Source organism: Pristiophorus japonicus, chromosome 16 (genome assembly GCF_044704955.1).
Source record: "Pristiophorus japonicus isolate sPriJap1 chromosome 16, sPriJap1.hap1, whole genome shotgun sequence".
NCBI lineage: Eukaryota > Metazoa > Chordata > Chondrichthyes > Pristiophoridae > Pristiophorus > Pristiophorus japonicus.
This window is the reverse complement of record NC_091992.1, coordinates 58,800,340-58,823,590: the sequence shown is the minus strand read 5'-3', so window position 1 is coordinate 58,823,590 and position 23,251 is coordinate 58,800,340. Positions and strand designations below refer to the sequence as shown.

At 47.0% G+C, this 23,251-nt stretch overlaps 1 protein-coding gene across 1 annotated transcript in view; it reads right to left on the bottom strand.

Moving 5' to 3' along the window:
* The window catches only part of styxl1 (serine/threonine/tyrosine interacting-like 1), a 74,604-nt gene that overhangs the window by 4,987 nt on the left and 46,366 nt on the right, over positions 1 to 23,251 (bottom strand). Inside the window, exons 4-7 of the mRNA XM_070857360.1 lie at positions 18,768 to 18,901; positions 11,459 to 11,604; positions 7,407 to 7,501; positions 981 to 1,090 (exon numbers count right to left, since the gene is read on the bottom strand). Coding sequence (XP_070713461.1) covers positions 981 to 1,090; positions 7,407 to 7,501; positions 11,459 to 11,604; positions 18,768 to 18,901 — 485 coding nt within the window. The remainder of the gene's footprint in view (positions 1 to 980; positions 1,091 to 7,406; positions 7,502 to 11,458; positions 11,605 to 18,767; positions 18,902 to 23,251) is intronic.

Sequence of the window (23,251 nt, the reverse complement as noted above, 5' to 3'; positions counted from 1 at the left end):
TCAATCTCAAGCAATAGTGGGGAGATGACCTATCCCCCAGCAGAGTGGTGGACATGGAGAGCAGACTCCAAGGCAAAGACACTTAAGTTGGGGAACCAGGAATTATAGAACATTTTAGATACCTTTCATGCAATTAAATTTATTGATGATTTAAAAAAAACAAATGTTTCCAAATCAAATGTTATGGTGAATGAATGTCTGCTTTAACAGCCACAAAATACCATTTCAGTAATAAGGGTCAGAGATATCGGTGATCTTTTTCTTCAGAACCGTTTCCTCCCACTTGGAAAGCTGTTGAACAAAATCACAATGTTGTTTTACACTTTTGAACGTGTGCCCAGTCATTCTGAGGATTAGCATTTTTGTTCCTTGCTTTCTTATATTGTGCTAATTAAGCCATTCTTGCTGCAGGCCACAGATGGGGAGGAAAGGGGGTTTAATGCAGACAATGGTCAATATCAGCGAGAGGGAGAAGTACTGGGGATATGGTCTGTACCGGTATCACTACTGATTTTCCTTTCTATTTCAATTTTTGTTTAGTCCAGATAATCAGTCATTAATGCTTTTATCACTGTCATCGGGATGGTAATTGTAATGTATGCCCGTGAGTATGCTCACAGGTTTGCGGAGCTGTTACATTGTGAGTGGACTAGCCAGTCACATGATGCTCACAAGACTCAATAAAACCCCAGTCAGTTGGGCCTAAGTCATCCATGATGAGGTATGCAGTTGTGAGCCTAGTGGATGAACTGGTAATGTGTAGCGTAATTGTTAAACCATTGTTAATAAACCAACTAGTTCTTAATAGCAATGTGTTGCTATGAATTCTTAAGCAAAGAACCCATGAAGCAAATACATTACAGCAATAAAATAAATAGTTCAGACAATTTAAGAGTGGTGTGATGGTATTGGTCTCCGAGTTCAGGCTGGCTGACTTGATTCGAACACTTCCATCACTTTTATAAGATTCTTTCATTTACCTTTAGTGCAATTTTCTGAGAATGGATGAGGTAGGCTATCACTGCAGTACAGCAGCGACTTATACCCAGAGTGGAGATTACCAGCACCGAACCTTTATCCAACTGCTCATCTGTGTGCAAGAAAAGAGGGCACTTAATGCAATTCTGGAACCTGGTAAAACCCTCTCTACTTACATATAATCCAAAAAACAAACTGCTGGCTAGTTCCAAAATCGGTAATATGTATTTTTAAGTTTGACAGTCATAGAACGATAGGCCCCAAATTGGCTCAGTTATTTCAGGTAATGGCTGGAAACTCCACTGGGACCCGGATGTGGAAAACTGAATGACATGCTATGCTGCAGCATTACACAGAAGTTCCTTGTGACATTGTTTGGGGACGGAGCCAGTGACCCGGTATATGCTTGGAGGCTGGTGTGCTGAGTGGGATGCAGGGTTGGGCCCTAGACACCGAGAATGGTAGGCATTGAAAAAATATAAAATTTTGTAAGCGTTCATCTGACACAGAGAGGTACTCCGGGAATTTTACATCAGAGTTGCTGCGGTTTTGAATGAGAGGGGCCATCATCAGATGCCTTCGATAAGGTACCCCATAATAGTCTGATGAAGAAGAAAAGAGAATGCAGAGTCAGGGGACAAGTAGCAGAATGGATAGCTAGTTGGCTTCAACACAGAAAGCAGAGAGTGGGGGTAAAGGGTAGCTATTCACAGAAGGTGGGTAGTGGTGTTCCTCAAGGATCAGTGCTGGGACCACTGCTGCTCACAATTTACATTAACGATTTAGACTTTGGAATCAAAAACACAATTTCTAAATTTGCGGATGACACCAAATTGGGGCGATAGTCAATACTGAGGAGAACTGCAACAAATTACAGGAGGACATTAATTAACTTGCAGAATGGGCAAATAATTGACAAATGAAGTTCAACACAGATAGGGAGGTCGCTTATTACTTGGAGTGTGCGAGTCTGGGTGGGGTAGAGGAACAAAGGGATCTCAGAGTACAAATGCACAAATCACTAAAAGTTGTGACACAAGTTAGCAAGGCCATAAAAAGCAAACCAAGTACTAGGGTTTATTTCTGGAGGTATACAATTGAAAAGTAGGGAAGATATGCGAAACCTGTATCAAAAACAGGTTACACCACACTTAAAAGTATTACGTGCAGTTGTTGTCGCCATATTATAAAAAGGATGTAGAGTCCCTGGGGAGGGTGTAGAGAAGATTTACTAGGATGATACCAGAACTGTGAGGGTATACATATCAGGAAAGGATGAACAGGCTGGGTCTCTTTTCTCTTGAAAAGAGAAGGCTGAGGGGTGATCTACTAGAGGTCTTTAAAATTATGAAAGGTTTTTATAAAGTAGACACAGAGTGAGTGTTTCCATTTGTGGGGAGGAGCAAAACTAGAGGCCATCAATACAAGATAGTCACCAAGAAATCAATTTGGGAATTCACAAGGAACTTCTTTACCCAGAGAGTGGTGAGAATGTGGAACTCGCTATCACAGGGAGTGGTTGAGGTGAATAGTATAGATGCATTTAAGGGGAGGCTAGATAAGCGTACGAGGGAGAAGGGAATAGAGGATTATGCTCATAGACTTAGGTAAGGAACGATGGGAGGAGGCTCGAGTAGAGTATAAACGCTGGCATGGACTGGCTGGGCCGAATGGCCTATGTCCAAGCTGCATATCCTATGTAATCCTATGTAAAATCATGAAAGAATGGACAGGATAGAAGCAAACTGTTTTCAGTAGTTGAGGGCTCTAGAATGAGGAGCCTTGCATTAAATGCAAGAGATCTAGAACAGAGAGGAAGAGTAACCTTCTAACACAGTTGTGAGGCTGTGGAATTGACTTCCAAGATTAGCTGGTGAGGCAGAAACAAAGCCAACATTCAAAATAAGATTGGATAGGAGGATTTCCTGGAGTGCATAAGGGTTGGTTTTCGAGACCAATATGTCGAGGAACCAACTAGGGGGGAGGCCATCTTAGACTGGATGTTGTGCAATGAGAGAGGATTAATTAGCAATCTCGTTATGCGAGGCCCCTTGGGGAAGAGTGACCATAATATGGTTGAATTCTACATTAGGTTGGAGAATGAATCAGTTAATTCAGAGACCATGGTCCAGAACTTCATGAAGGGTAACTTTGAAGGTATGAGACATGAATTGGCTAGGATAGATTAGCGAATGATACTTAAGGGGTTGACAGTGGATGGGCAATGGCAGACATTTAGAGACCACATGGATGAACTACAACAATTGTACATCCCTGTCTGGCGTAAAAATAAAAAAAGGAAGGTGGCTCAACCGTGGATATCAAGGGAAATCATGGATAGTATTAAAGCCAAGGAAGTGGCATACAAATTGGCCAGAAATAGCAGTGAACCCGGGAACTGGGAGAAATTTAGAACTCAGCAGAGGAGGACAAAGGGTTTGATTAGGGCAGGGAAAATAGAATACGAGAGGGAGCTTGCAGGGAACATTAAAACGGACTGCAAAAGCTTCTATAGATATGTAAAGAGAAAAAGGTTAGTAAAGACAAACGTAGGTCCTCTGCAGTCAGAATCAGGGGAAGTCATAACGGGGAACAAAGAAATGGCGGACCAATTGAACAAGTACTTTGGTTCGGTATTCACTAAAGAGGACACAAACAACCCTCCGGATATAAAAGGGGTCAGAGGGCCTAGTAAGATGGAGGAACTGAGGGAAATCCTTATTAGTCGGGAAATTGTGTTGGGGAAATTGATGGGATTGAAGGCCGATAAATCCCCAGGGCCTGATGGTCTGCAACCCAGAGTACTTAAGGAGGTGGCCTTGGAAATAGCGGATGCATTGACAGTCATTTTCCAACATTCCATTGACTCTGGATCAGTACCTATGGAGTGGAGGGTAGCCAATGTAATCCCACTTTTTAAAAAAAGAGGGAGAGAGAAAACAGGGAATTATAGACCGGTCAGCCTGACATTGGCAGTGGGTAAAATGATGGAATCAATTATTAAGGATCTCATAGCAGCGCATTTGGAAAGAGGTGACATGATAGGTCCAAGTCAGCATGGATTTGTGAACGGGAAATCATGCTTGACAAATCTTCTGGAGTTTTTTGAGGATGTTTCCAGTGGAGTGGACAAGGAAGAACCAGTTGATGTGGTGTATTTGGATTTTCAGAAGGCTTTCGACAAGGTCCCACACAAGAGATTAATGTGCAAAGTTAAAGCACATGGGATTGGGGGTAGTGTGCTGACGTGGACTGAGAACTGGTTGGCAGACAGGAAGCAAAGAGTAGGAGTAAATGGGGACTTTTCAGAATGGCAGGCAGTGACTAGTGGGGTACCGCAAGGTTCTGTGCTGGGGCCCCAGCTGTTTAGACGAGGGGATTAAATGTAGTATCTCCAAATTTGCGGATGACACTAAGTTGGGTGGCAGTGTGAGCTGCGAGGAGGATGCTATGAGGCTGCAGAGTGACTTGGATAGGTTAGGTGAGTGGGCAAATGCATGGCAGATGAAGTATAATGTGGATAAATGTGAGGTTATCCACTTTGGTGGTAAAAACAGAGAGACAGACTATTATCTGAATGGTGACAGATTAGGAAAAGGGGAGGTGCAACGAGACCTGGGTGTCATGGTACATCAGTCATTGAAGGTTGGCATGCAGGTACAGCAGGCAGTTAAGAAAGCAAATGGCATGTTGGCCTTCATAGCGAGGGGATTTGAGTACAGGGCAGGGAGGTGTTGCTACAGTTGTACAGGGCCTTGGTGAGGCCACACCTGGAGTATTGTGTACAGTTTTGGTCTCCTAACTTGAGGAAGGACATTCTTGCTATTGAGGGAGTGCAGCGAAGGTTCACCAGACTGATTCCTGGGATGGCGGGACTGACCTATCAAGAAAGACTGGATCAACTGGTTTGTATTCACTGGAGTTCAGAAGAATGAGAGGGGACCTCATAGAAACGTTTAAAATTCTGACGGGTTTGGACAGGTTAGATGCAGGAAGAATGTTCCCAATGTTGGGGAAGTCCAGAACCAGGGGTCACAATCTAAGGATAAGGGGTAAACCATTTAGGACCGAGATGGAGGAGAATCTTCTTCACCCAGAGAGTGGTGAACCTGTGGAATTCTCTACCACAGAAAGTTGTTGAGGCCAATTCACTAAATATATTCAAGAAGGAGTTAGATGAAGTTCTTACTACTAGGGGGAATCAAGGGGCATGGCGAGAAAGCAGGAATGGGGTACTGAAGTTGCATGTTCAGCCATGAACTGATTGAATAGCGGTGCAGGCTCGAAGGGCCGAATGGCCTACTCCTGCACCTATTTTCTATGTTTCTATGAAGGAAATTATCTTGAATATGTACAACAACCGTCCAATGATCCTATTCACCTACGTGTTTCTGTATATGTTATCATCATAGGCAGTCCCTCATTTTGAGGATGACTTGCTTCCACGCCAAAAAGGGATGAGTTCACAGATGTTTCAATGAGGGACCTGATTGGGATTCCAGGTCCGATCTGCATATTGAAGGGTGGAAGATGCCTGTGCATGGATTTCTTTAATGTGTGGTGGCTATTGCTCACCAGCCACCACACGGGCTTGACTGAGCCAGGTCTTGGTCCAGTGGCAAGGGTTAACCAAGACGACTGGAGACCAGCTCTGCTGCACGGACCTAGTGCACACACATATCGCAGTGTGGGCTGGCCAGTGCTGACCCTGGGCCCTCGCCTCTTCTGGGCCCCGAACTCTCGCCTCTCCTGGGCCCTGACCATGTCACTTCACGATCTCGTGCCGCTCCTGCACCCCGACCTCGCCGCTCCTGCTGTACCTGCCCGCGTTCCAATCACCGACCTGGATTATGGTGACGTTCAATCCAGTCGCCCTCTTCGCAGCAGTCGCTCTCCTGCACCAGCACTCGCTGTACCTTGAAGTGGTATGCCTCCGCACGCCGCTCCTTTCAGGGCCCTGACCTGCTGACGGTCCTTGCCAGTCAGGCCACCCCGCCGAATGCTGGGTCGGGCCTCCGCACTCACGCTAACACCAGTACTCCTCCCCCGCATGCAACGCCGAACACCCTACCTCATCTAAAAAGGTTTCTCGGTAGTTAGATCTGTACGTTGCAGCAATAATCTACAATACAACGAATCCCACAACAAATCCCCTGCCATGCCCGGCAGTTGTGACGTGGTGGGCACCATGTGTTCCTTCTCAATTTCTTTTCCTTCGGCAGTCCCTCGGAATGGAGGATAACCACGCGGGAGATGGAAATGGAGGGAGGGAGGGTCATGGCCATTGACTACTCACTCTTGGCTTTATTGAGCTGCAGTGAGTGGTGGGAGCCCGGCACTCTGAAAGCTTCCCCTGGATACACATGGCTTCAAAAGGTTAGAGCCCTCTTATCCCATTCCCCCCTATCCTGAAGGTATTGGCTATGGACACAGGCTGCCCTCTCGTACTTTGCTCAAATGGTCAATAATCCCAGTCAGGGAGTGTCAGCTGGTTGTTTGACTGATGAGGGAGAAGGAGGTGGGGCAGGAGGTCTAGCTGAGCCAGATCCTGTCCTTCCCCATCTACTGTACAAGCTCATTTTCCAGAAGGGGTCACTGGACAGCGATTAGGAACTGGAATCCTGGCTACTTCCCGCATCCCCTCCATAGCCAGAGGTGCAACAAAGACTGCATATAACTGCACATAGTAAAGCCATAACGCATTACCAAACATTGAATGTGTCTAGCAAAGAGTTGAATTAACAAATTTTCCTGAAACCATTAGAGAAAATTTAAGCTTGAGAGAAAGTTCACACCATCAGGAATTAAATTCCAATCAAATAAATTGCTTGGATGATTTGTGGTCATGTTCTGAGTGACAAGTCATCAGATAATCGATATGGGAACTGGGTGACCCAGGTGGCTAGAACTGGTCTTTTTCCTTTGGGACGTGGGTTCATATCCAAGCCAGACTGATCAGATTAACATTTGCTCTGTACGAAAGCTCCGAGTTTAGACAGTCTCAAGTGGACATGGGCCTTCAGAACAAGACTGTCCCTAATTCAATATGAATTGGCAATCTCACTAAGTACTGGAAATTGAAAACGTGCCACACTGGTGCTCTTCTGAAATTGGGGCTGAGTCCTGTTGCTTTAGTTTGCATTTGACTGTGCTGCACCTAATCTGTGATTGCTTGACCCTTGAAACAGGAGACGTTCTATTCCCCCAGGATTTGGATGAGCACAAAAAGTATCACAGAAAAATAGCAACTGGTAAATTGCTTCCTTAAAGCTTTTTGACCGTAACAAATTCATCTTCATTAACTTGAGGTACTGGCCACTTCCTATGGTACAGGGACTGCAGGCCTCATTTTCACACATTTTTAACATATATATTTGACGTGCTACAAAAGGAAATTTCATACTTGCAGGGTTAGTCATTAAACTCACCGAGGTAACGACAGATCATTGGAAAATGGGAGAAGAGATTAGTGTCTTCTGAAGAAGGAATGTGTAAAATCAAAATGTTGTTCTCTTCTGTGAAGCTAAAATGACAAACAGAGTACAGTAACTGTTTCTTAACGTAGTTTCACAAAAACATTACTGTGCATTTAGGGTAGTATATATAAATAATCAGATTCTTTTAGGACAATTTTAGGGCAAAGGAATTGGATATATAGTTGAACAGGGAACATTTACATGGCAATGGTGAAGAGCAGGGGAGTGAGATTCATTGGATCCGGCACAGGCACTGCGGCCTGAATGGACTCTTTCTGGGCTGTAAGATTTTATGGGTTATAAATTTGGCTCCGTAGCGCCCGATTTTTCCATTTTGTGATGAAAATGGCGTACACGCCGTACACACCGCGCATGCACACTTCTGATGCGTGACGGACACCATCTTGGTGAGGGCATTAGGGCGGGCATTAGGAGCATATGCCGAGAGTATGTTAAGTGAGCTGATTGTGACATCAATCAACGCGCAATGCTGATTTGACGCCAACGTTGCCATTTTGATCCACAACACTGGAGTGAACGCCCTGTCTTAACCATGCACAGCAGCAGCAAGGATCTCCCTACCAGCGATATTTAAAGGGATCAGCAACCACTCTCAGGTTAGTTGCGGAGTAATTTCTACTGACATTTGTGGAAGTGTCTGGAGCTTCCTAGAGTTGTTTAAAGTTGGTGAGGTGACCTGAAGTGGTGCTTCATGTGGAGAAGGCCTTGGTTCTGACTTCAAGGGTTCTGGCCAGACCACTTGCTCCCAGTCATGGGAGCTGTAGTTGTCATCCTCTTTGGCCTGCAGCATGACAGGGAGATGGAGCAGAGGCAGCAAAGAGGACAAGCTGCTTGCAGAGGAAGGAGGAGGAGGGGGAGGAGGAGGAGAAGGACTCTCAGCAGGAGGCCTCATCCATCTAAGGTCTTCCGAGAGCGAGGAGCAGTGTGTGAGGCGTCTGCGCATTACAAAGAGGTGTTCACAGAACTCTGCCACCTCTTGCAACCCGAGCTGCAGCCTCACACCAGGGCAAGGACAGCGCTGAAGTGGCTGTGAAGGTGATCGGGGCCCTGAATTTCTTCACTTCGGGATCCTGCCAGACTGGAGCAGGCGACATCGCTAACATCTCCCAGCTCGCCATCCACTGCTGCATACGAGAGGTGACAGATGCTCTTTAGGCCAGGAGCGGGGAGTTCATTGTCTTCTCTCAGACCACACAGAAGCAGGCAGAGTGTGCATGTGGCTTTGCCAGGATAGTGGGCTTCCCCATGCTGCAGGGCGCCATTGACTGCATGCATGTGGCTTTGCGGGTGCCGCATCTAAATGCGGAGATGTACTCCAACCGCAAAGGCTATCAGTCGCTGAATGTGCAGTAGGTGTGCGACCATGCTCAGCACATCATGATGGCGAATGCCCGGTATCCTGGCAGCAGTCGTGGTACTTTTTTCCTGCGCCAGTCCGCTGTTCCTTCAGTCTTTGAGCCACCATGACAAACCAGAGGTGGCTACTGGGCAACAAGGGCTATCCGCTGACCATCTGGCTCGTGACTCCGCTGTGCAACCCACGCACACGTGGGCAGCATACATATAATGGGCGCCATGCTGACACACGGAATCTGACAGAGCAGACCATTGACGTCCTAAAACAACACTTCAGCTGTGTGGACCACACTGGAGGAGCCCTGCAGCACTCACCAGAGCACGTCTCAAGATTCGTTGTGGTCTGCTGCACGCTCCACAACCTCAGCATCATGAGGGCACAGCCTTGACATCAAGCATACAGCGACCAGCTGAGGAGGAGGTGCAGAAGGGAGGAGACAACCCAGACAGCTCCTTTCTGCGCGGACTGTCCATGATCGACTCATCCTACAGCAGTACCAGTGAACGCAACTCCAAATCTCCATTCAACAGCAGTCCCACACCTTACCTTCCCTCTGTTACCGACCATCACAGCGTCCTCTTAGAATGCTGAAATAAAAGCCAACACAAAAGAAACATTCCAATCCGACTTTATACCTCAATCCATCCAATATTACATAACCGAGTCACCAGTGGGCATTCCCTTAGAGCCTGTCTTCAGTCCTAGTGCTCTTATGAAGTGCTTCCCCCTGTGGCTGCAGCATGGTTGGTGGAAAGCTGCTGACTTTCAGTGGGGGAGACTGCAGATGGCCTTGCAGGATGACCTCGAGCAGCTCTGGGCCTAGAAGGCCTGGCTACAGACTGCACCACCTCGGCATGGACAGCTGCACTCGAGGCTGGCTGGCTGACAGGCAACAGCAAGGGCACCATCGGAGTAGCAGTGATCGGAGGACGAATGCTGTCTTCCAGAGAAAGGACAGCATGTTCATACTCCACAGATCCACTGCCACTTCTCCGGGGCAGTGCCTCAGCATTCCTAGTAATCTGCGGGAGGACAGATTGTTAGACTGCTATGACACCCTGCAAGCCCCTTTCCACACTAGTAAACACAAGTCATGATGGCAGCAGTATGAGATTTCTTTGAGGTCATCAAGAGGAGTGATGTTGGCTCTGTGGAACAGAACATATTCTTGCATTTCGGGCAGCCAATGTCAGCATCAAGCACTCAAGGACTTATATGGCACAGTTACAAGCAGAATAAAATATCAAGTGTCTCTACTGTGTCCTAAACTCAGAGATGTTGTGACTGCCTTTCATTTCTTATGCCAATTATTAGAACATAAAAACATAAGAGCAGGAGTAGGCCATACGGCCCTTCGAGCCTGCACCACCATTTAATACGATCATGGCTGATCTGATCATGGACTCAGCTCCACTCCCCTGCCCGCTCCCCATAACCCCTTATTCCCTTATCTGTTAAGAAACTATCTATCTCTGTCTTAAATTTATTCAATGTCCCAGCTTCCACAGGTCTCTGAGGCAGCGAATTCCACAGATTTACAACCCTCAGAGGAAATTTCTCCTCATCTCAGTATTAAATGGCCAACCCCTTATTCTAAGAATATGCCCTCTAGTTCTAGTCTCCCCTATCAGTGGAAACATCCTCTCTGCATCCACCTTGTCAAGCCATCTCATAACCTTACATGTTTCGATAAGATCACCTCTCATTCTTCTGAATTCCAATGAGTACAGGCCCAACCTACTCAATCTTTCCTCATAAGTCAACCCCCTCATCTCTGGAATCAACCTAGTGAACCTTCTCTGAACTGCCTCCAAAGTATATTCTTTCGTAAATATGGAAACCAAAACTACATGCAGTATTCCAGATGTGGCCTCACCAATACCCTGTATAACTGTAGCAAGACTTCCCTGCTTTTATACTCTATCCCCTTTGCAATAAAGGCCAGGATTGCATTGGCCTTCCTGATCACTTGTTATACCTGCGTACTAACCTTTTGTGTTTAATGCACAAGTACCCCCAGGGCCCGTTGTGCTGCAGCACTTTGTAATTTTTCTCCATTTAAATAATAACTTGCTTTTTGATTTTTTTTTCTGCCAAAGTGCATGAACTCACACTTTCCAACATTATACTCCATCTGCCAAATTTTTGCCCACTCACTTAGCATGTCTATGTCCTTTTGCAGATTTTCTGTGTCCTCCTCACACATTGCTTTTCCTCCCATCTTTGTATCATCAGCAAACTTGGCTACGTTACACTCGGTCCCTTCTTCCAAGTCGTTAATATATTCTGTGCTCCCTCTGAGTTGGATGGCCAGTTTAGTGCTAATTATGCTCCTGTCCACACACAACCTTATTGAAGCTTACAACCCTTACAGGAGTAAAAGGGAAAACTTTCCTCCCATCAGTCTGGATTGGATTGGATTGGATTGGAGAGGTTAAAGACTAGTGTGTAATCTACATCATTGCCCACTCCCTCACTTAAGAGTTTTCTATTGTGAAAATTCATCTGCAGACTCCAATGCAAAACGCTCACCTCATTCATTACATATCTTGAGAATCTATGTACCAACCTCTGAATTTAGGCAACATTTTGAAATATAGCGAAGAGTATCTTTTGAATTACTCACATTATCTCTTTTTCGTGACAGAGGTTAAGGTAAGCCTTGATTTTCAAATCTTTCTGAACTTGTTTGTTAGAGGCTTGTTTGAAATCTCCCAAGTAAAGTTTGGCTGGGAAAATCTCAACTGGATAGGGCTCAAAGTCATCCAGCTCCTAGAGGCAACACATAATACAGAAACATTTAGAAATCTTTATTTAGTTTCAGTTGTAATATATGTGAATCCAAGAAATTTAGAATCTGCTTACTTTAAATGCTTAGACCACGTAGACATGTTCATTCTCCTGCCTTTATAGAATTCATGAGGGTGAAATTGTCCCTTTTTATAGCCCCGTTCGAGCCTCCGGGGGGGCGATCGAGAGGCGAAAGAGACTTTTCGCCCAGCCTCCACAGTTCTCTGGGGCAGAGAATTCCACAGATTTACAACCCTCAGTTCTAAATGGGTGACCCCCTATTCTTAAACTATGCCCCCTAGTTCTAGATTCCCCACGAGTGGAAACATCCTCGCTGATGGATGAACTGGTAATGTGTAGTGTGATTGTTAAACCTTTGCTAATAAACTAACTAGTTCTTAATAGCAATGTGTTGCTATAAATTCTTAAGCAAAGAACCCATGAAGCAATTACATTACGAACCCATCCATCAATTCAGCCACTATACACTGACGGAAAGCATAGAGCATAGTGGCAGGCTCATCAGATTAAAGGTGATGTCACCAGTTTAGGGATGCAGGGACAGGGGAAGAACCGTGTATCTTTTTTTTTCGGTGTCCAAAAAATTTTATTATTCCATTTGTAAAACATACATTGACATTTTAAAAGATTGGATTTTTCCTCACCTTGGAATCTGCTAGTTACACCAGAGGTTTGACTTTCTATACTTCACAATTTAAGAGGATAGAAATATTTTTTTTAAATTAACAAGTTAACAATTCAAAGCACAACGTGTAAAATGAAGCAACATTAATGAGAAAGCTGGGAGAAGCTAAAAATTACCAGATGCTCTGTGGCATGATCTGAACACTGGTCATTTGCTTCGCTTTCACCTGGAAACATGCTCTGGACACTGTTCATGGCTCCCTTTCCTCTACACAAGTAATGGGTCAAATGCACCCTCCTTGCTGTGCTCGTGTGTCGCTGCTGCAATTACAGAGACATCATGGGCTGCCCTGACCTGTGTGAGAACACCACCACAGGTCAGGGCTATAAATAGAGCTGGAGTGCTGGGCCCTGGAACATCGTGGGTGAAGGTGCAGCGAATGAGGGTAGGGGGCCCAGAAGAGCCGAGGGCCCAGGGGTAGCACGGGCCTGCCCACACTGCAATGTGTGCGCGCGCTAGGTCCGTGCAGCAGAGCAGGTCTCCAGTCGTTCTGATTAATCCTTGCCACTGGACCAAGACCTAGCTCTGTCAAGCCCGTGTGGTGGCTGGTGTGCAACGGCCACCACATGTTAAAAAAAATCACGCACAGGCATCTTCTATTGGAGTTCAGGACTAGAACATCGGGTCCTTCATTGAAACATCTGTGAACTCTTGTGGAAGCAAGTCATCCTCGTTCAAGGGACCGCCTATGATGATGATGATACACAGACCGAGTCCTTCTAAAAGGGGCTGTGCCATTTCCAGCTCTATCACAGCAAGGGGACTTACACATCACCCTGCCTCTCTCTGTAGGGTTAAAAGGCAGGGATGAAATTCTGCAAGTAACTGGATTCCAACTGTACCACTGTGTGAACATGGATAGAACACAAACCATTCGCTAACTTTCTGTAGGATATGCGTAGTCACGTATGTCTGGCCATGAAGTTTTTGCAGCCAAAGAAAGCACAGAGAAACACGGCATCACCAGGAGCTGGAGTCAGGGTCCTTTACTCCTGCACTTCTTTCAACGCTTCGTCTCTGGAAAAGTGCGTTCCCAAATGCTTCGCGATATGCGGGGCTGCGCGAGTCCAGGAGGGAGTAAATCGTCTCATGGTACTGCATCGACAGTGACTCATCCACCTGGTCAAAGCCATAAGCTACCACCCGGGGTCTTGCTTCAGTCAGCTCGAGGCAGTATCTGTTCCTCTCCTTTGTTTCGACATTAATATAGGCAACATCTTCTTCAATTGGGAGGTTTTTAGAGACAGCCATGTGGCTAACAGTGAAGTTGATGTCGTTGACCCTGCCTCAGCCTCCACTCTCATATCCTTCACGTCTGCCCCTTCAAAGTCCCTCTCTTCCCAATCTTCACACTCGCTGGAATTATTAAACATCGACTCCTTCAACTCTTGGGGATCATTGTCCATTTCCTGCATGTAAAACTTTGTTCCGTCTGAAGACTCAGCAAACCTCGGGGATCGTCAACAGATCATCCTGCCGAGAGAAACAAGCCGAAAATGTATCTTTTACTTTATACGGAAGAGATACAGGGAGTGGAATTTGGTAGCGCCCCACTTGGGCATTAACTTTTTGAAAATTTAGCACCCAGCAAAATAGCTTGCAAAATTGTGGGAAATTGGGCATTTCCACCCAGGAGTGAAGGGAGGGGGGGGGAGGGGGGAGGTAAATGAGGCGCTAATGGCCTCAGTTGGGTGCTATTGACAGAGAGTTAGCCAATTTCAGCCTTCAATCCTCGCCTCCAGCTCAATCTAGCTCTTAAAGGGGAGGTAATTTCAAACTGCCGCTGCTCATTTTCAGCATTGCTACACTTGAGTCAGACATCTCAGCAACTGAGACACCTTTGTGCAATGGCTGATGTGAATCCTGCTTCACGGGAGAGGGCCACGCGGTTTAATAATGTGGTGCTGGAGACATTGATGGGGGCAGTGGAGAGAAGGAGGGAGTCGCTGTTCCCAGCATCTGGAAGGAGGCCATCGCCACAGGTTTTCAGGGCCATGTGACAAGAGGTGGCCTAGGAGCTGTCGGCCAGCACTGTGGCAGACAGAACCCTCACACAGTGCCGAAAGGAATTCAATGACCTCAAGTCAGTTTGTGAAGGTATGTACAAGCTTCCAGACCTCCTACATACCAGCTTCCGAAGCTCTGTCTGTGCGCACTGCACAAACCACCACTTCCCAACACTCAAACACTAGGCATCTGCAGCTAATCACATTTTCATCCTCAGCCTTGCCTACATTCACAGCTATTCAACCATGGCAGGCATATCTTCCACATACACAGCTGGACTCTTACTCACACAAGTTCCTTTCTTTTGCAAGCCAAGATGGCACATAACAGGAGGGAGCAGCAGCGGACTGGAGGAGGGGAACCTGAACTGCGCGAGCTGAGTGACCTTGAGGAGCGAGTGCTGCGGCTCATTGGGCCACAGGTGGTGGGTGCGTGGCTGGCGGAGACATCGACCCCACCAGGGGCAACAACGGTATCTTTATCCCCTCTCCTTTTCTCATCTCACTTCCCTGTCAAACCAGAAAGCTTTACCACTTTCCAGCCCCTGATATTGTCTGCATTCCTTGCTCCATTCCTGCCTCACCTTAACACGAGTCCAGTGCCTTTATACCTTCAGATAACCAGCCAGCAGACGTGGAGCCTGCACCTGAGCTCCCCCAACACAGCCACAAGGGAGAGGAGGGAGAGTAGGGAGAGTAGGGAGAGGAGGGAGAGGAGGAACCGAGTACTGCGTCATTGCTTCTGTCACCCGCAAGCACCAGCTCAGTTATTGGCACTACGCGTTCGTTAGAGTTTAGGTTAATGGAGGGGTCTACTCTGGGTGATGCACTGGGGATGAGCGGGCTGCAGCAAGGCCAAGGGGAAAGGGAACTTCGGGAGCAATCTCCCCGTAGGGCAAGTTTGCGCACGAGTTTGCTACACAGAACTCAGATGAGGATCTCGATGGAAAGGCTTTCACACAAAGGGTGATGGCAACACACTCTGACCTGATAGGTGCAATGACATGGATGCCTGGGAGCCTCTCGGCAATTGTAAGGAGCAGGGAGGAGTCCACTTCCAGCATCGCACAGAGCTCTGCGCACACCATGGAGCCCATCATCGCCAGACGATGATGGAATCCGAGAGAGACCGTGCGGATCCAGACCTCATGATGCGTGTCATGAGCAATGTGGCAGTTTCCATTGCAGCACAGGTGGAAGCAACACAACGTCTTAGTGCTGTGATGCAGAGCATGGTTGGTGCCATCAAGTCTCAGACTACTTTCATGCAGTCTCAGCTGGATGCCAAGTGCGCTCTGACAGCTGCCATCGCCACTGTCCACTAGAGATCTCATGGAGTTGCAGCAGCCCACCAAACTGTGCTTCAGTAGATTGGTGGGGATGCTGAGGTGCTGCCACGGGGGAGTGGCAGTGTGTCAGTGGAGCAGGAACCTCTCTCACGATGACAGCATTCCTGATCCCACCACTGCCACTTCGCCACTGTACTCGTTGCAGCCATCATCCAGCCAACCCAGACAGCCACCGCCCAGCTGGAGGTGGTGCAGTCTACAGCTAGGCCTTCCAAACCCAGAGCTGGCTCGAGGGCCTGCTGCAAGCCCATATGTAGTCTCTGGCCCTGACACACAGCAGCCTTCCACCAGCCATGCTGCAGCCACAGGAGACACACTGGGGAGGAGCACTAGAATAGTTAAACCAAAGGGGAGATAAGGGAATGCACAAGGGTGATTCTTAAATACATGATAATACAGTTAATTGTTATATACATTTTTATTAGAATGTTTCATCTTTGCAGTTGTCTCTCATTTCAGTTTTGGGGCTTTGGTATGGAAGGGCAAATTGATATGGTGATGTGGAGGTCCAGAGGAACTGGGAAGTGGGATTGAATTCACTGGAACCCAAGTTGATAAGACGGTCGCGGACCGTCCTTGCAGAATTGCGATTGAGTGGCTGCCTTGTCCATCGCTGGTGTTGCTGCTCCTGAGAGAAGGAGGATAACGTATGATGATACCAGTATTACATATCTTTTCAACCTCGCCACTGGCCAAGGGCTCAGCCATGCCCCTGCCAAGAATGGAGAGCACCGTCTCCTCCAAGGGGGATGAGGTTAATCTCGGAATGGGAGATGCGTCTCATGTTTGGTCGAGATTGTTGGTAGGGGCGGGGCACGGTTGTGCATTGAGCAGTGTGTGAGGCTAGTGGTGCAGTTGGTAGGAGACGGCCTTTGAAGATGCATTCACTGACCTTGGCCACTGGTCTGAGGTCATGAAGCTTCTTTGGGCACTGGAGCCAGGTGGTGGGGGGTTACACTACTGGCAGTGACGGCCTCGGTGATCTGGTCCCAAATCCTTCTCTCTGGAGGGCCTCCTGGCCCCTGTGGGTAGAGGACCTCACTTGCAGTGTTGATCCCCTGCACAAAGCTGGAGTACTGCGTGCGAGACCCTGAGTGCCCCTTCCCTGGCTTGCTGAGCCAGTTTTGATAGTGCTGAAGCACTTTTACATTTTTATAAGTGTGGAAGTCAATTTAATTTTAAGAGCTGAAGACTGCCATTTTGGAATTTGTTTTAATGTTTATTTTTTTTATCAAAAGGCAGTGGAGCTGTTTTAAATGATTTTTTTTTAATTTTAGAAAGCAATTCCCCGTAAAAGGACCGACACTGCTTTCTAAAACGCTACGGCCACACTGCATTGGGGCTTCTACTGCCTGAAAGCCAGCCTTACACAGTAAGTTTAGCGCCATGCTAATGTCAATTAGCAAGCAGCACCAATATACCAGTGCTATTAATTTTGGCGGCCGTTAACTGCAGCTCGCAGTGGCACAGGCAGCTTTTTGGCGCTCTCGAATTTTTAGCCCATTATCTCGGTCCACATTTCAGCAACCGTGCTCTCCACCCCCCCGCCCCAACCCACCCGCCCCCCTCACCTGCACGCACACACCTGCTGTGGGTGTGCCCAAAAGATGGACTTTGATCAGAACCCTGATAAAAGTTTTCCTTCTCCCATCATCCAAACTTCAATTGCACCAATTCACATGGCAAAAATAAAAGTGACTGCAGGTGAAAGCCCATTGCGACGACAGACAGAATACCCTGCCCATCAGCAGCTGAAAGTGAAAGCAGGAATCTTGCCCTCGAAGCTTCAACGCTGACCCTCCTTTGGGCGTCAGGAAGCACGCAGGAGCACAGGCTTGGTTCTTCGATTCCTACCCCCCTACACCCCCACCTTCGTGTTTTGCAACAAAGATGCTGCAATTGAAGAAATGCCACACTTGTGGAGTCATCACAGATCACATCTTGGGAGGAAAGAATAAAAAAATAACACTACCAGCATCGGGAAGCTTCTAATACAGAAATATATACATACGCACATTACTAATATTGGCAAAAATCTGCTTCCCCTGTCTCCAAATAGTTGACATTATCATCACCAACTATATGGGGTGACTTGGAGAATGTTTGTCAGGGCACTCACTGCTAAGATGATGATAAAAAATAAGTGACTGCAGGGACGTAATTGCATGCAGGGGAGGATCAGCTGACAGCACTCTTGGTTTACGATGACTGCCTACGATTACTGCCGGAAAACCATTACGATGTGTTTCCGTTGGATTGAGATCGTAGAAAAAGTGTGGGGGGGGGGATGAGGTGAACAGAAAGTAGGATAGAAAGAAAAGAAAAATGTGCCAATAAAGTGCTTTCCCAAGTGTAGTCATTGTTGTAATGTAGGCAAATGCAACAGCCAATTTACACACAGCAAGGTCCCATGAATGGAATGAGATAAATTACCAGATAATCTGTTTTAGGTGTTGGTTAAGGGCTAAATGTTGACCAGGACACCTTCCCTGCTCTTATTTGAAAGTGCAATGGGATTTTTTTTACATGCACTGAGCAGTCATGCGAGGCCTTGGTTAAACATTGCATCTGAAAAACGGCACCTCTGGCAGGGCAGCACGCTCTCAGTACTGTACTGAAGTGCCAACCTGGATTCAGTGCTCAAGTCTCTGGAGTGGGGCTTGAACACAAAACCTTCTGACTCAGAGATGAGAGTGCTACCACTGAGCCAAGGCTACAGCTATTAATTAATTCAGAGAATTGTTATGAATTGCCAGCAACATACGGCTGTAACTATCAAAAGTACACAGAGAGTGTACAAAATAATCAGCTTTTGATATTTTTAAAATGTCAAACAAGCTGATTATTTTGTGCATCAGCAGGGAAATTGCAGACAGGAATCTAGCTTTCAGAGCTCCATCAATTCTGATGCCCGTTAGCTCGTGAACAGTTTTTCCAGACCTGCGAGGCTGATGCTGCCTTGAAAATCATGTCACGAATGCAGATTTTCACAAATAATGCACAGCACAAGTGTGAGTTGCACTTGTGAAACTCGGACTCACTATGCCAACATAAAGTCGGATGGCTCAAGATTACTGGACCTACCTGCGGCATGTAAAATATTTTCTGTGTCCTGAAGAATGGATAGCAGGCAGAGAAGTGTTCATACCCACCGTTCAGGATCTGAATGGGTTGCCGGCTGACAACTTCCAGAAGCTTTGCATACTGGACAGCAGGACCTAGAATTGACACAGCGTTAAACTAGAGGCACCAACATTTAACCATGAATACATCTATCGTGAAACTTTAATTAAAAAAAATTAGTCTTAATTCATATCCCTGGCCCACCATTTCCAGATTCTCTGAGTCTCATACACCTGCCTTGGGATTGAAACAATTATAGGCTGTGTATTCTTGTTGCTCGATGGTAACTCAGAATTCAAGTGTCATACATATTGGCCTGGATATTAACAGGGGCGGGTTACATAGGCGGCTGGTGGGGGGGCAGAATTTTGGATGGGAAACCCATAAGTCCGAGTTTTAAATCCATAGCGTGCGTCTTTTGTCCTTGATAGGTTCCTCGCCTGGAAGTCAGCCTGATTGACAGGCTTGGCTTGCAGTCAGGCTGGGGGCAATCCAGAGCAGGCCACAACTGTAAATCAGTCCGCTCCCCGATCCCGGGGGGGGGGGGGGGGTGGTGGGGTCTGATCCCGGGGAGGGGGAGGTTCCGATCCCTGATCCCGGGGAGGGGGAAGTTCCGACCCCGGGGAGGGGGAAGTTTCGATCCCTGACCCAGGGAAGGGGGAAGTTCCGATCCCCGAGCCCTGGGGGGGGGGGGGGGTTGGGATCCGATCCCGGGGAGGGGGCGGTTCCGATCCCTGACCCCAGGGGGTGGGTGGGGGTCCAACTCCGGGGAGGGGGAAGTTCCGATCCCCGATCCTGGGGAGGGGGGGGGGGGGTTGGGATCCGATCCCGGGGAAGGGGAAGTTCCGACCCCGGGGAGGGGGAGGTTCCGATCCCCGATACTGGGAGGGGGGGTCCGATCCCGGGGAGGGGGAAGTTCCAATCCCCGATCCCGGGGAGGGGGAGGTTCCGATCCCTGATCCTGGGGGGTGGGGTCCGATCCCGAACCCCTGGGTCTTTGTATCGGGGGGGGTGGGGGGAGGGGTGCGGTTGGGCGGGGCACAGTTGGGGGGCTGAAACTTGGACGGCCAGAGGGAAGCAGTCCTGCTCCTCCTGGTCCACAACCAGTGCTGTAAAGGCACTTAACTTCTCCCCGAAGCTGTCCTCACCACCCTTCAGCTGCCGGGTTTCAGGAAACCCAGCCGGCCACAGTTAAACCTGCAAATTGGATTACATCCGAGGATAATACTCCCGTTAAAATATTTAAACTGCTCCCGGAAGTTGGTTAGATTCCACCACCCGCCACCCACAACCCCCACCGCCCCCCCCGCCACCCCCCAGCCCCTTGTCCATCCTCCACAGTAGCTCAGTGGGTAGCACACTCGCTTCTGAGTCAGAAGGGGGTGGGTTCAAGTCCCACTCCAGGAACTTGAGCACACAAATCTAGGCTGACCCTCCAGTAGTGTTGAGAGAGTGCTGCACTGTCGAAGGTGCCGTCTTTCGGATGAGACGTTAAGCCAAGGCCCTGTCTGCTCTCTCAGTTGGACGTAAAAGATCCCATGGCACTATTTAGAAGACGAGCAGGGGAGTTATCCCCAGTGTACTGGCCAATACTTATCCCTCAATCAACGTAACAAAAACAAATTATCTGGTCATTATCACATGGCTGTTTGTGGGAGTTTGCTGGGCGCAAGATAGCTGCCGCGTTTCCCACATTACAACAGTGACTACACTCCAAATGTACTTCATTGGCTGTAAAGCGCCTTGAGATGTCGGTGGTTGCGAAAGGCACTGTGGATATCTGAACGGAATATATGGAATTAAGGTCAGTAAAGTAAACGGGATATATGAAAATGTATAAGCCATGGAAGAATAGCTGGGAGAATGTCAGATTGCAAATAGTGCAACATCAGCATAGCTAACAGTCTTTCACAAGGTTTCAAGTCACTAATCCTGCCAATAACATCTAATTGTAACATGAAATAAATCTGCAGAATTGCAAGGTCTCAGCTAATAGTCACACCACTAGATTGGAACATTTAGAGGCAATGCTTGAGCTTTCAAGAAAAACATCTCATATAGATTGACTAATGAGTGGCTGAGTTAGACTGTCAATCCATTTGTATTTTGTTATCTGATTTCAAAACTGTATAACTGTTAACGCTTTATGATGTAACTTCACCTATCCGCAGGGAGTGTGTACGCTCTATCCAGAGAGTATATCTTCTGTCTGATAGGTCTTACTGGCCGGTAATAAAGACTGCTTTGTTCAAAGCACAAGAGGTATTCGACTCAGTAATTTTACTGAACCAGATTGAGGTAAAAGAATCCAGGAATTAACATTTGGTGTCAGAAGTGGGATCTCAACGGACGACTGCCGAAAACCTGCGAATTAAGAGCCAGACTAGCCTTGGACGAGACAAGGGGAAAGTGGCCACTGGAGTGAGTATGATTTCAATACTGCTCCAGTTTCCCCCGGTTTCAAAAGTCTGAGGAAAGTTTAGCCACTCGCTGGTTCTCAGGTAGTGTCTGAACGAGATCCAGGACAATCTGGTGAATACCTTTCAAACTTAGAATAGGGATAGAGATAGGGAAATTGCGCGATGACGCAAACCAAGCGGCGACTTGGAAAGATAGGTTATAGTTAGAGCTAGATAGGGATGGATGATCAATCATGGATCCAAAAATTAATAGGAAAGAAAAGAGACTCTTGTGAATGTCTGTTTAAATGAGAAATGCTTCTGTGATTTTTACTGTAACAAAAGCCGGGGAGTTGTGGTTTGTTTTATCTCAAACAGAATGAAAGTTTGTTTTAACCCTTTGTAGTGTTGTCCTGTATGTGAGAAGTTTAAGAGTGTGAACCTTACTAAATTACGTATATTCGGATGATAAGTTTCGGAGCCAGGAAATGCACAAAGGATAGGTTTGTTAAAAAAAAAAGAAAAAATTACATGGTCCCGGTGGTTTAAAAAAAAAGAAAAACTTGTTGAAAGAAAACATTCAGAGAAGGCACAGCAAAACAACTGAGATGGATTCAAAAGGATTTTAAAAAAAAATATTAAATTACACGACCTTGAGGCTGGAACAATTGAGATAACGAAAAGCAGTCCACAGCCTACGAGCCAGACTTCTCTCTAGTCATGAAAAAAAAAAGTAACGTACTAAATAGGTGCTGAAAGAAAAAAATGTTCTGAGATTTTAAATTATGAAAAAAATTCCACTGCAGTAAAAAAAAATCACTCCTGTCCAGTTGGCAGAAAAACTCCATTAAATTAGGGCTTTCATTGACTGATTGGATTTAAACTGCGCAGTAACGTGAAAGGATAGGGAAATTTGGAGACTAAAAGAAATTAATTAAGGCTCATAAAAAATCAAATTTAGAAAATTAGGCTCAGGGAATAAAATGGGGAATTAAATTTAGAAATAGGTGTTCAACTCAGGTACGACGTCGACCTTGTATATCACTTGGCCCGTCTAGGCTCTGATTGAATTTAAAAACCCGCAGCAACTCGGAAGGTAGGGCTGACGCGAACGCGCAGCGGCGCAGACGCGCAAACTACGCGAGACGCGCAGCGGCGCGAGCGGCCGAAAGGAGAAGGGCCGACGCAAACGCGCAGCGACGCTAACGCGTAGTGACGCAAACGCCCAGCGACGCTAACGCGTAGTGAAGCGAATGCGCAGTGACGCAGACGCGCAGCGGCGCAAGAGTGCGGCCGAGTAAAGGAGGGCTGACGCAGACGCACAGCAGAGTGAACACGTGGTGAAAATGGGTAATCAGTTAGATAAAACCACGGATGCGGATAGTCCGCTACAAAAGTTATGTGAGGAATTCCCTGAAAGAGCTGAAGACTTTAGAAAATTATCAGGAGCCCTGAATAAATTATTAGGAGATGACCAGTGGCCTCTAGGTGGCACTAGAAGCGTAGAGGTAGTAAAAAAGCACAGGGATTGTTAAAAAAAAATTAATTAAAAGATGCATCACTTCTGTCAAGTTGGCAAACAAATGCTATTAAATTAGGACTTTCATTGACAGAGGGAACACATGTTAAAACTGTAGACGTCTTAAAGAAAGAATGTGCGCACGAGAAACTTGCTAAGAGATCCTCTGGGACCTCTGAGAAAGGTATTGATCAACTACGAGTTAAAATGGCTGGCATTGTGTTAACCGAGGCTGATGATGAAATTGATGAGTGGCCACTGACTCAGCACCCAACGGCGCCTCCCGCACCCCCTGGCCTCTTGCTCCAGTCATCTTCCCAACACCCTCCACCTAACACTCCGGTAAAAAGAGGAGTTAAAAATAACCCCATACCACCAAAGCAACAAACCTGAACTGACTCCTCATCCTCTGATAGCGATTCGGATCCCCAGTTTACAAGCAATATAGCCGAAAGGACCAGATCTCACACTCGAAAGGGCAGAACTATATCTCGACATCACAAACAGTCCCGTAAATCTTCTAGTCA